This window comes from Dysidea avara, chromosome 6 (assembly GCF_963678975.1).
Source record: "Dysidea avara chromosome 6, odDysAvar1.4, whole genome shotgun sequence".
NCBI classification, from domain to species: domain Eukaryota; kingdom Metazoa; phylum Porifera; class Demospongiae; order Dictyoceratida; family Dysideidae; genus Dysidea; species Dysidea avara.
The window spans coordinates 17,592,168-17,605,057 of record NC_089277.1 but is presented as its reverse complement, the minus strand read 5'-3'; the positions used below and the strand labels follow the sequence as shown (position 1 = coordinate 17,605,057).

Genomic DNA, 12,890 nt, shown 5'->3' with positions numbered 1-12,890 from the left:
ATGTCTCAAAGTCATGAAACTGGATGTGTGTGGAAGTCTGGTTTTGTCAATTTCTGTTCAAAATTTAGAAATTTAAATTTGAGTAGGAAGATAGAAATAAAACGCTATGAAACAAGGGATATTATTTACACCTGTAGCTTATTTGATTTCTAGCAATAGCATATGACTGAAGTAATGATTAAATGTCCACTAGTATACAGTGCTGCTCAATTATAACTACACAATATACTTCACATGCGCAAATTGCAATACATTCACATGGTTTGTTCTTGTACACATTTGAGAGGTTACATGTGTGAACCAGCACTGCCACTTGCATGATGTGTGCAGCCTGTGGCATGTGCGTAGTTTTTTTGTACATGACTGACCTCAATTAGCTAGCATGCACAGACAATGTGTGCATGGCTTGTGTGTAAACTTCTATTGCACTTGTTGTGATAAAATGTGACTGGATTTGCAAAATGGGGTCTTCTACACACATTCAATTTAGCAACTTTGAAGACTTATAACTTCAGATTGGAAAAGGCTAATGACTTGAAATTTGGTCAGTAGTGAGCACCAACATAGTTGAAAATTTTCAAGTTAATATGTTTCCTGAGCACTGAGTTGTTTTCTTTCAAGTTCATAGAATTGGATTATGTGAAAGACCCCTTTTGGAAAAAATTCGGTCACAAATATGCATAAATGTGGGCATAAAACATTGCTATACCACAGGTAATGGTAACCAGTTGCTTGTATGCTGTCAGTTAGTTAGTCAATCAGTAGAAATTTCAAATTTCACAGCAACTTATTGTTTGGGTTTGTTTCTGCCTAACCAATAGTGCCAAGCTGGCACGGAGGAAAAGTTAGACTGATTTTAGGGTGATATTTTTGGATATTAAATCATAAACCTTCATCATCCCTACTATAAAGTACTATCATACTGTATGAAATGTGTAGTTTCAGATGTATTATTTTTTAGTCAAGTGAAACTCCTTTGCATAAAGCTGTTAGAAGTGGTCAGTTGAAATTAGCACAAATGCTATTATCAAAAGGAGCCGATGTTTCCAGCACTAATAATGTGAGTACCTATTAGTGAATGTCTCAGCAAAAACCTACCTAGTTTACACGAACATGCATTTTGAGAAATATTGGTGAAATTATGTGAGCTACAAAGAAAAAATATGCAATTTTTAATTGAGCCATTACTCAGGGAAACCAGTATTAAATCAATTTAACCTAAATACCATCTTATTGGTCTGCTAATGGTAAGTTAGAAAATCTTTGTTTCATTTCTGTAGCCCCAATGGAATGCGTGTCATGTATGTTTGTTCATATTTAAACAAGATTGTGGTCATTTCTTCAAGAAAATCACCTCCAAACACGTATGCATAAGTGACTACAGCATACACACTGCAAAACCCCCGGACAGGGGCCTTTAGAAGAAAGCCCTGCAGACTACTGACCAAACTGCAGGGAGTGGGAGCATGAGAAAGAGTTCAACTCCCACAAAGGACTGCCAGGCAGCAAGCTAAATAGGTGTAAAATTGTCCGGGCATTGTGGCGCCACAGACAAACAGAGTTGTCCTACCAGGCAAACCACTTAGATAGGGTCGGCAAATCAAAAATTGATATCTTCAAATCAACTTACAAACTATAGTCATGTGTAGGGGTAGGTCTAGTCAAGAAAACACTAGAATGGCAGCAAATTTTGTCCATCTCTTCTAGTGAAAATAACGCAAAATACCTTGAATCCGATCAATTTTTCACCGTCGTAATTTGCAACATTATTCTTTTGGGCCAAAACTCTCTCAAATTTTGAGAGGTTGTATATAGGTAGTTTAATGTAACTAATTATAGTTGGTGGTGGCGTCGCGCACATCACCAATCAGCACAAAAAGACATTTCATGATCTGGAGTACAGCAGACTTGCAGGAAATACTGCAACATTTACTGCAGTGATCACCTCCAAGTCGAGTACTTGTGTGCAGAATATGGTGTGGATTGAAGTTTGTTGACCATCTGGCTGAGACCAGCCTCGCCCGATTTAGCAAAAATTCCTCCACAATCCAACAAATACTGCAGTCTCATGCAAATTAACACCTTTAGGTGTGCTGCAGAATGGAAATGATTGCTCAGAACAAGTATAAACTTACAATGATGGCTTGATTACAGACGATAAATTTTACAGCTAGCCGATAACGAAATTTATTGTGCAAAACTAAAACACTTGCAATGAAAGTTTTATAACGCTCAGCATAATATTACTAACTTGATATGATCATAAATCACGGTGAGCACAGTAAGATGATCGTTTCTGTAGCAAGGAGGTCCAGAGGTCTTGAGTGCATGGCCAGATCTATATAGCTATAGTTATGCAGGTCACGCAGCATAGTTATAATCATGCACACCTTTTTGATAGTTAAATCAGAGCTCATAATTATCTGATGATCTATTTTCATGTGATACTCTGATGCAGTAGCATGCAAGGTCAGATGGTATGCTCCCCAGACAAGTTTTTACATGCCTTGAAATCACATCTGCATGGAAAACTATCATACAAAGCCGTGATATTTCCTCGTAGCTAATTTTGTACTAAAGTACCAATTGCAACTTATTCAGTCTCAATCATGTCTAGTAGCTATACTGTGCAAGACATTAAAGACATAGTATTACAAGATGAAGTTTAGTTATTTATGATTTGGAAGAAATTTTTATTTTAATTGTTATAATGCAATGCCAATCGGACAATTTACTGAAACTTGAAAATTGACATAGTTAGCTATAATGGATTAGATCAAACATTTAAGGGTACTCTGTACAGTTCCGCATATGGCTTCTGAGGTTAGCACAGCTGGGTTTACTAATGGATTCCCATGGTCACCAGTAATTATCTAATTAGTCTGTGGTTTGTTTAACCCAATAAGAAAATGTCTTTTATGATGAAATAACCTACCACAAAGGAAGAAAGAAGAGCAATATACATGAAGGAAGCGAAGTAAGTGTTGTATCTTCTTCTTCATCGTAGTCTAATGAATATAGCGATCCGTAATTTACCGATTATCTTCTGGTTGCTCAATTAAGAAACAATAACTGTGGCCATAGAACAGCTGTGGGTGCCTTTATTGCATTCTACTGTATAATTAGCTAGCTAGGCTTGCACAAACATAATTATGGGACCGATCACAAATGTTTATGTGATTACCCTGTTGAGTACGAGGAAGAAGATATTTTTCAGAAAAAGGGACAATGATTTTACTATAGCATGCAATATGCCACATTAAGTTATATAGGTCAATTTACACCAATGCAACATAGCTATATAATATGTACAACTTGAAGGAAACTCTCCAATAGAGCAGTCAGATATTCTTGAGAGGCTTGGTTTTGTGCAATAAATCACGTTTCGCATGCCATAATTGATTAAGGTGTTCATACTCTAGCCTTCGCTGGAAGTGTGTACTTCTGCTGAGTAATCATTTCCATAATTCAACGTACTTAAAGGTGCATATGTGCATGAAACTGCAGTATTTGTTGAATTGTCGAGAAATTATTGCTAAATCTGGCGAGGCTGGTCTCAGCCACATGGTCAAGAAACTTCAATCCACACCATATATATTCTGCACATAGGTACTTGACTTGGAGGTGATCACTGCAGTAAATGTTGCAGTATTTCCTGCAATGCAAGTCTGCTGTGCTCCAGATCATGAAATGTCTTTTTTTGCCGATCAGCGATGTGCGCGATGCCACCACCAAATATTAATTAATTACCTATACTTCATAGTAAGAGTGAACAACCTCTCAAAGCTTGAGAGAGTTTTGACCCAAAAGAATAACATTTCAAGTTATGACGGCAAAAAATCTATTGAATTCAAGGTATTTCGTGTCATTTTCACTAGAAGAGATGGACGAAATTTGCTGCCACTCTAGTGTTTTCTTGATTAGACCTACCCCTACAGATGACTATAGTTTGTAAGTTGATTTGAAGATATCAATTTTTCAGTTTGCAGACCCTAGCCTAGAGCAATGAGCTGAACATCGGTATGTAGCTGGAATAATCATCATAGAAAGTCCTTGCAGTAGTACAGAAGAATCAGATTATAAACCACTTAGTTATGATTCAAAAGGCAACTACGTGTAACAAATGCGAGATCGAGATACTCTAATAGAACAGTCATTCTAATAGATAGGGTCCGCAAACCAAAAAATCGATATCTTTAAATGATCTTACAAACTATAGTCATGTGTAGTGGTAGGTCTAATCAAAAAAACACTAGAGTGGCAGCAATTTTCGTCCGTCTCTTCTAGTGAAAACAACATGGAATACCTTGAATTTGATCAATTTTTCGCCATCATAATTTGCAATGTTATTCTTTTGGGCCAAAACTCTCTTGCAAGCTTTTAGAGGTTGTCCACTCTTACTATGGAGTATAGGTAGTTTAATATAATTAATTAATACAAGTACACGAAAAATTTGGAATTTTCAACTAGAATAGGGACCATAGCACATCAATAAAAAGTACTGAAACAAGTTGGAGTAGTCCATGATATTAAATCACAGTAAAACAATAAGAAGTGTTATATCCCTACTGTGCATTTGTGTCATGGTATCTTGAGCACAGTAGGGATATAACACTTCTTATTGTTTTACTGTGATTTAATATCATGGACCACTCCAACTTGTTTCAGTACTTTTTATCAATGTGCTATGGTCCCTACTCTAGTTGAAAATTCCAAATTTTTTCGTGTACTTGTTTGTTAACTTTTTTGTAAATAATTTATTATGACTGGTGAACCCACGCATACCGCATCTGAAATGGCACTGCGTGCCCCAGCTATATCAATTATCATCTGAAAAGTGAAGTATCCATTACGCTTCATTGTCAGCTATGTTCAACTCGTTACACAGCAATACGAATCAAGAACTTTTCCGGAAGAACCTCTACAATCTATGCATACCAAAAGAAATGGTGCCGCACCCCAATTTTATTAATCATCATCTGAAAAGTGAAGTATCCATTACACTTTGCTGTTGGCTATGTTCAACCCGTTACACAGCAATACAAATCAAGAACTGCTTGAAAAGCGCCTTTGCAATCAAAATAGCCACTATGAAAAATACGAACGATTTCCGTTTCGAAGGGAAGCCATCACGTGCTCGCGCCAAATCAACACCTTTCCCTGTCAGCAAAGATGAATGGACACAAAGGAGATGAAGAATGCATTGTACGTACTGCGGTATGCCAAAAGGCACCTGTCGAGCTGAAGCGACGTCGAACAGTGAAAAAATCAAGCCCGTAGCTTTAGCCGTTATCGAGTTACGCTTGTCTGAAGGAATCAGTCAGTTACTTACTTACTCAGTCAGTAGAAAATTCGGTTGAATAAAATTTTTTTATATTACGTAGCAACTTGTTGAAAGCGTTTCAGGTCGATCTGAAAACTTGTTTGGGCTTAGTTTTACCTAACCAATGCTGCCTCATCGTCGTCAGGGAAAATTGAAGCTGGTTTTTGGGTGATTTTATTTCGTGGGCCACGCCTACTGCTTTGTGGTCCCTACTATACAGTTACCATCGTACTGTATGATTTGCTAGTGGTGTAGCGCATAGCTGATCAGCAAAAAAAAAGACATTTCGTAATCTGGAGCACAGCAGACTTGCAGGAAATACTGCAACATTACTGCAGTGATCACCTCCAAGTCAAGTATTTGTGTGCAGAATATGGTGTGGATTTCATGAAGTTTGCTGACCATCTGGCTGAGACCAGTCTTGCCAGATTTAGCAAAAACTCCTCCGTGATCCAACGAATACTGCAGTCTTGTGCACATAAGCACCTTTAAGTGTGTTGAATTATGGAAATGATTACTCAACAAAAGTACATACTTCTAGCGAAGGCTAGATTTTAATACAAATACTTTAATCAAATACGGCATGCGAAACACGATTTATTGCACAAAACCAAGCCTCTCGTAGCTAATATTTTACAAAAAAACATTGTGGAATAACAACTACTCTAAGTGCAGTTAAATAAACATTTTTTGTGATTTTTGATCACTTTTAGTGACATTAAGTATGAAAAATCAATTTCTGACTGTTCTATAAGAATATCTGACTGCTCTATTGGAGAGTTTCCTCAAGTTATACATATTATAGCTATGTTTCATCAGTGTAAATTGACCTATATAATTTAATGTGGCATATTGCATGCTATAGTAAAATCATTGTGCCTTTTTATAAAAAATGTCTTCCTCATACTCAACAGGGCTAATAGGTATAATCTAGACATACATCTGCATTTTATGCCATGTACTATTTAGCGTGTATATGCTGAGCCCACTTATGCATGGGAGCAGTATATTAGCAATAATTATAGTAGCTATCAAAAGCAGAAACCAAGGGTTTGCTCCAATTCCATAGTTGATGGTGGGGAAGAGTGACTCTGCCGACTACTGTGAGGATAAGTAAAATTACATCAAAAGTTGAGATATAGCTATCTTCAAGCCCAACAATTTAATGTATGTACATTTTGTATATCCTATCTGTGTAGGCCACTCTCATACATGCCATGTAGTTTTCCAAACTAATAAAATTCTACCTCAAAAACTTCAAAATCAGGACCCAGTGCAGGACAACTTTAATAGTTGAATTTTATGAAAAGATCTTAGTATATTAATATGACAAAGTCATCATAATAACTTAAGACTAATTCAGTGATATGTGACTACTGCTCTTATTAAATATTTGATCAAAATCCATTATAACTACGTATGTCAATTTTCAAGTTCCAGTAAATCATCTCATTGGCATCTCATTATAACAATTAAAATCAAAATTTCTTCCAAATCACAAATAACTGAACTTCATTTTTAGAGATTTTGTGTCATGAAAGTAATACTATGTTTTTAATGCCTTGCACAGGATATGATAATAGCTACTAAACATGATTGAGGCTGAATAAGTTGGTACTTTACTACAAAATTAGCTACCAGGAAATATCACAACTTTGTATGATAGTTTTCTATGCAGATGTGATTTCAAGTCATGTAAAACTTCTCTGGGGAGCATACCAGCTGACCTTGCATGCTACTGCATCAGAGTAGCACATGAAAATAGATCATCAGATAATTATAAGCTCTGATTTAACTATCAAAAAGGTGTGCATGATTATAACTATGCTGCATGACCTGCATGTACGTATCTAGCTATAGCTACTTATATCTGGCCATGCACTCAAGACCTCTGGACTCTATCTTTGCTACAGAAATGATCATCCTACTGCGCTCACAGTGATTTATAATCATATCAAGTCAGCAATATTATGCTGAGCACCTTAAAACTTTCATTACAAGAGTTTTTAGCGTCACGCAATAAATTGTGTTATCAGCTAACTGTAAAATTTACTGTCAATAATCAAGCCATCACTGTAAGTTTATACTTGCTCTGAGCAATAATTCCACACTTCAGCACACCTAAAGGTGTTGATTTGCACAAAACTGCAGTATTTGTTGGATCGTGGAGGAATTTTTGCTACATTGGGCGAGGCTAGTCTCAGCCAGATGATCAACCAACTCCAAACCACACCATATTCTGCACACAGGTACTTTACTAGGAGGTGATCACTGCAGTAAATGTTGCAGTATTTTCTGCAAGTCTGCTGTGCTCCAGATCATGAAACATCTTTTTTTCTCACCAATCGGTGATGCGTGCGACACCACTACCAAATATTAATTAATTATATTAATCTACCTATGCTTCATAGTAATAATGGACAACCTCTAAAAGCTTGAGAGAGAGAGTTTTAGCCCAAAAGAATAACATTGCAAATAACGACAGTGAAAAATCGATCAAATTCAAGGTATTTCATGTTATTTTCACTAGAAAAGATGGACAAAATTTGCTGCCACTCTAGTGTTTTCTTGATTAGACCTACCCCTACACATGACTATAGTTTGTAAGATAATTTGAAGATATCGACTTTTTGGTTTGCGGACCCTATAATAGAGCATACAGCTATGTTTATAACTTACTCCATTATAGAATTATATTACATTGCAAGTTATTCTGTAGGGAATTCAGCTACAAACAGTTAATCTGATAGACAATTCAGCTATAGGCAAGTCACCCTGTAGAGAGTTCACCTAGAAATAAGTCACCCTGTAGAGAGATCAGCTAGAAGAAATCACCTTGCAGAGAGTTTAGCTACAAAGAAACCATCATGTAATCATGTAGAGAGTTCAGCTGCAAACAAATCACCCTGTAGAGAGTTCAGCTGCAAACAAATCACCCTGTAGAGAGCTCAGCTACAAACAGATCACCCTGTAGAGAGTTCAGTTAGAAGAATTCACCTTGTAGAGAGTTCAGCTACAAATAAACTACCATGTAGAGAGTTTAGTTGCAAACAAATCACCCTGTAGAGAGTTCAGCTAGAAACAATTCATCCTGTTGTGAGATCAGCTAGAAGGATCACCTTGTAGAAAGTTCAGCTATAAACGAATCACCCTGCAGATATTTCAGCTACAAACAAGTCATCCTTTAGAGAGATAAGCTAGAAGGGTCACCCTGTAGAGAGTTCAGCTATGAATAAATAACCCTGCAGATAGTTCAGCTACAAACAAGTCACCCTGTAGAGAGATCAGCTAGAATCAAGTGACCTGTAGAGAGTTCAGCTACAAAACAAGTCACCTTTTAGAGAGATAAGCTAGACAAAGTAACCCTGTAGAGAGATCAGATAGAAACAAATCACCCTGTTGAGAGTTCAGCTACAAAGAAACCACCCTGTAGAGAGTTCAGCTACTGTGTTAACAAGTTACCCTTTAGAGAGATCGACTAGAAAAAAAGGAGAGATCAGCTAGAAATAAATCACCCTGTATAGAGTTTAGCTACAAACAAAATCACCCTGTAGAGAGTTCAGTTACAAGAAAATCACCCTGTAGAGAGTTCAACTATAAATAGATAACCTTGCAGAGAGTTCAGCTATCACCCTGTAGAGAGAATCCTGTAGAGAGTTCATGTACAAGCAAATCACCCTGTAGAGACTTCAGCTACATTTCAAGTCACCCAGTAGAGATCAGCTGCAATAAGTTATCCGTAGGGAATAATTGACATGTAATAAATATATGTTACATTATATATTTTGTACATTTATTGATAAAATCAGAAATAGTTAAAGTATTTAAAATCTGCTTCATCTTTTTCTTCTTCCTGTGGTAAAGAAAAACAAATAGGTTAAAAAAGCCCCAAAGCCAGCCATAGGCTGGATTTCAGGTATACGAATACAAAAGGAAGTGAAATCTAATCCAAAACAGCAAAGCTGTAAAAAAATAGTGTGGCCCTCAAAAAGGCTATGGTGAAAAAAGATGTGAAACCAAGAAATGGCTGTGATGGTAAGTTAATGGTAAAAATTTTAATAATGACAATTCAGGTGATATTTTGTGCCAAGACCATGCAAGCAGCAACAAATTCACCTGAATTGTCATTATTAAAATTTTTACCATTAACCTATCATCACAACCATTTCTTGGCCGCCACCTTGGATTTCACATCTTTTTTCACCATAGTCTTTTTGAGGGCTGCACTCTTTTTTTACAGCTTGGCTATTTTGGATTAGATATATACGTATATATATATATATATATATATATCAAGACTCACGGTAGTGAGTCGCGCGGCCTAGAAACTACAAAGCACACCCCACAATTAAAACGCACAGCCACTACTGTGAGTTATTTACATGTAGGGACGGTTTTGCAATATTAGCCCTGAATTGTGCAACCTTTCTCAATAGGTTTATACTGCATTTTTGTGATTTAAAAAAACTTGGTGTCATCGTTTTCTTGTCGCAACCTCTTAACAACCGTATTTAGATATAATTCACTCAATTTCTCACCGTGTGTTTCAGCTATTGTCACATTATACCAGTCAATGCACTCGTGTTTCTACAGTCCATCTGGCACTAACATTATCTAGTACTGGATCGCCTCTACGCATATTTTCTCTGTTCAAACCTCCAATCCCTACAATAACTTTTAAAGACACGATGTGGACACAAGTCCTAATGTCTGACAAATAAGTTGTGAAAGCGTGCAGAGCCGTTAGTTACTTTAGGAAGGTATTTTAAGCAGAAATCTTTTTGACTCCATTCAGTGCCACGCCTCATGCGAGCATTTATAACCGGCAGATGTCTTATAAGCAAGGTGTGAAAGCATAGAGAACGTACAGACACTAGGAAAGGTGTAAGTCATAAGTTAAGACTCCATTTAGTGCCATGCACCATACAAGAACTACTGATTTTGCAAGTTGTGTGGAATGACCAAACCTCATGTACAGTCACAAACCACATTTCTGACAAAAAAGTGTTGCTGTACAGCATGTACATAATGAAAGCCACGACACAAGCTCCACCTTAATTAGTGCTTTGTGGAAAAGTGAAACTGCCATGGATGTGTGAAACTGCCGTGACAGCTACAAACAGAAAATGAGGTGATTCTAATTGCAGATAAGATGGCTGCGAAATCCATGAAATTTTTTGCCTTACAGTAGCTAAACATACATAACAATGGTATTACAACATGTAACAAAAATTTAATAAACATCACATCAAATAGTTAACACCAAAAGTGATGATGATGTTGTAAGTGGCAAATGATAAGAGAGCCACAGCTATTTGGTACTTGGTCAATCCATACACCTTGTCAACAATCCTGAAATTCACTTGATCTCAGTTGCTGTCTGTTCCCAAATTACACACCATGACCATACCCGATTGCTAACATGTAAACCAGATGGTCTGTAAAAACTGTTAGGCGGGCATTAACCTAAAATCTGGATGCTATGAAATACACAACATTTTAACTGACCTGGGCATTAGTTTGGTCCCATCATAACAGTATGCCTTATCCTGGAAATTCAGAAAACATGAGATAATACAGTATTCCTTAGTACATAGACTGACCTGGAATTTTCACGACACCCTTGATATCACTAGAGTTACATAGACTGAAGTACAGAAGAGAACACACAACTCCGCTGTTAACTGAAATTCTCAACACTCTGATCTTAGTTCCTGCCAGGTTCCTAGTTACATACCATGAACTACTAGTGGGTAAACCGCTATGACCAGATAGCCTGCAAAATTGACAAGCGGGCATTAAATACAATGCACCTAAAATCTGGGTATAGTAGAACCTATCTTGTCCAGGCAGTCTGGTACATACTACTGTCCATGTCTCAGAAATATCTGTAAGTAAGAAATGTATGCTATTAGTGATTACATGCTATATACTAAATACAAGTAATGTGATTGCTATCAGTGGTGTAGTTTAGTGTGCAGAGAGGGGAATTCACTACAGAGCACTCATGGTCACTCCCCTAGGCTGTAAATATGCATTATCACCTAGCAACCAAGTGTTAGTTATTATTAGTAGAACAAATAAGCCACCAAATAGGTAAACAGCAACTTTTAAGCTCTCTCCTCGTGTTTCATTTAAACCAAACTTCATTCTGGATAATAGAAGTCTGGATAAGTAAGCAGACTCACCTGGAAATCCACAACATCCTTGATGTCACTACAGTCCATGTACACTTGACAATTGAGAGCTACAAAAGGAACACTAATAAAATTCCTCTGTATGTAAACCGACTTGAATCTTTGATCTTAGTTCCCAAGTTATGTACGCACCATTACCACATTCAACTACTACTATTACTGCCAGTGGGTGATCCTGGAAATTCAGAAAACACCTGAGATAATAAATGACTACATTCCTTAGTATGTAGACTGACCTTGAAATTCATAACACCCTTGATGTCACTACAGTCTATGTACTCTTGATTTTAGAACTACAAAAAGAACACACAAGATATTACAATTCCTCTTTGTGTAAACTGACCTGCAATTTATGACTCAGTTTCTGCCTGGTTCCAAGTTATGTATGTACCATGACCGCATCTAATTATTTTAACTGCTACTGCTAGTGGTGAACTGCATGCTATGACCAGAACCAGATTACCTGTAAAAACCAACAGGTGGGCATTTACACCTGAAATCTGTCACTTTTTGCACAAATGATGCTTTTGGGGATTTACAAGTTGGCTGGTTTTAACAGGTGATTACACAGAGACCTGATTAGACAGGTTTCACTATACATTAATTTAGGTTAGGCCAATATCCAGTGTAAATGAGTACATACAAACATTGCACATGTTACATTTGCCTACTTCTTCCACCTGCAGCCAAAGTTCCCAGACTTCTGACGATGCGGTAAGTGGCAAGTGGTATATGAGTTGCCTTGTCGACAGTCACGCCATGAGGATTTTGCTGCTACTTAGAACTTTTCAGTGAATTTGCACTGTACACCTCTAAAAAAAACCTATCACATAAATGCGGTTACTCAGTGTGTGTGGCAATGTGACACTTTACACGCCAACTTTATCTTTCTTCATTCCTCATTCCGTTCTCTTATCCTTCAAGCGGTGTGCGTTGCATTACAATTAGTCTAAAGTACGCCTCACCACTGAAATACCAAAGAAATGCTTCTTATTAGTACTACGGCTTTACTTCTCTGTCTCGACTTGGATTGCCACTAAACATTCAATTTTAAACCGCGCATCATGTGTTTCCGCTTGAGGTGCTACAGGGATTTTCTAAGAGCCTTCCCCTAAATAGGCCACGTGATACTTGAATTGTCACAATGCGGTACATGTACTTTAATAATAGTATTATTATAAGCTATCAAGAATTGTTTGTGCACTGCCAGCTAAAATCATTGGTGTGATGGTTTGACCATATGGTTTGACAGCAGTTATTGGGGGCAAAGAATGCGAGAGGAACTGTGATAGTCAGTCCCACCCTAGCTGTGCCTATATGTAGGGGCATTAACTAGCTTTATCTTACAGCTACTGTATGTTGCTGATACA

At 37.2% G+C, this 12,890-nt stretch overlaps 1 protein-coding gene and 2 long non-coding RNA genes across 5 annotated transcripts in view; 1 reads left to right on the top strand and 2 right to left on the bottom strand.

Annotated features, from left to right (window-relative positions):
• Nucleotides 1-12,890, top strand: part of LOC136257865 (uncharacterized) — a 188,719-nt gene that overhangs the window by 111,100 nt on the left and 64,729 nt on the right. For all 3 annotated transcript variants that reach the window (XM_066051183.1, XM_066051182.1, XM_066051184.1), the window contains one exon: nt 962-1,060. In XM_066051183.1, coding sequence (XP_065907255.1) covers nt 962-1,060 — 99 coding nt within the window. The remainder of the gene's footprint in view (nt 1-961; nt 1,061-12,890) is intronic.
• Nucleotides 10,460-11,203, bottom strand: LOC136258148 (uncharacterized). Its single transcript, XR_010702601.1, has 3 exons — nt 10,927-11,203; nt 10,832-10,872; nt 10,460-10,789 (listed from the first exon to the last, which is right to left on the bottom strand). It is a non-coding gene; the product is annotated as an uncharacterized lncRNA (long non-coding RNA).
• LOC136258800 (uncharacterized) lies at nt 11,334-12,251 on the bottom strand. Its single transcript, XR_010703009.1, has 3 exons — nt 12,192-12,251; nt 11,864-11,983; nt 11,334-11,813 (listed from the first exon to the last, which is right to left on the bottom strand). It is a non-coding gene; the product is annotated as an uncharacterized lncRNA (long non-coding RNA).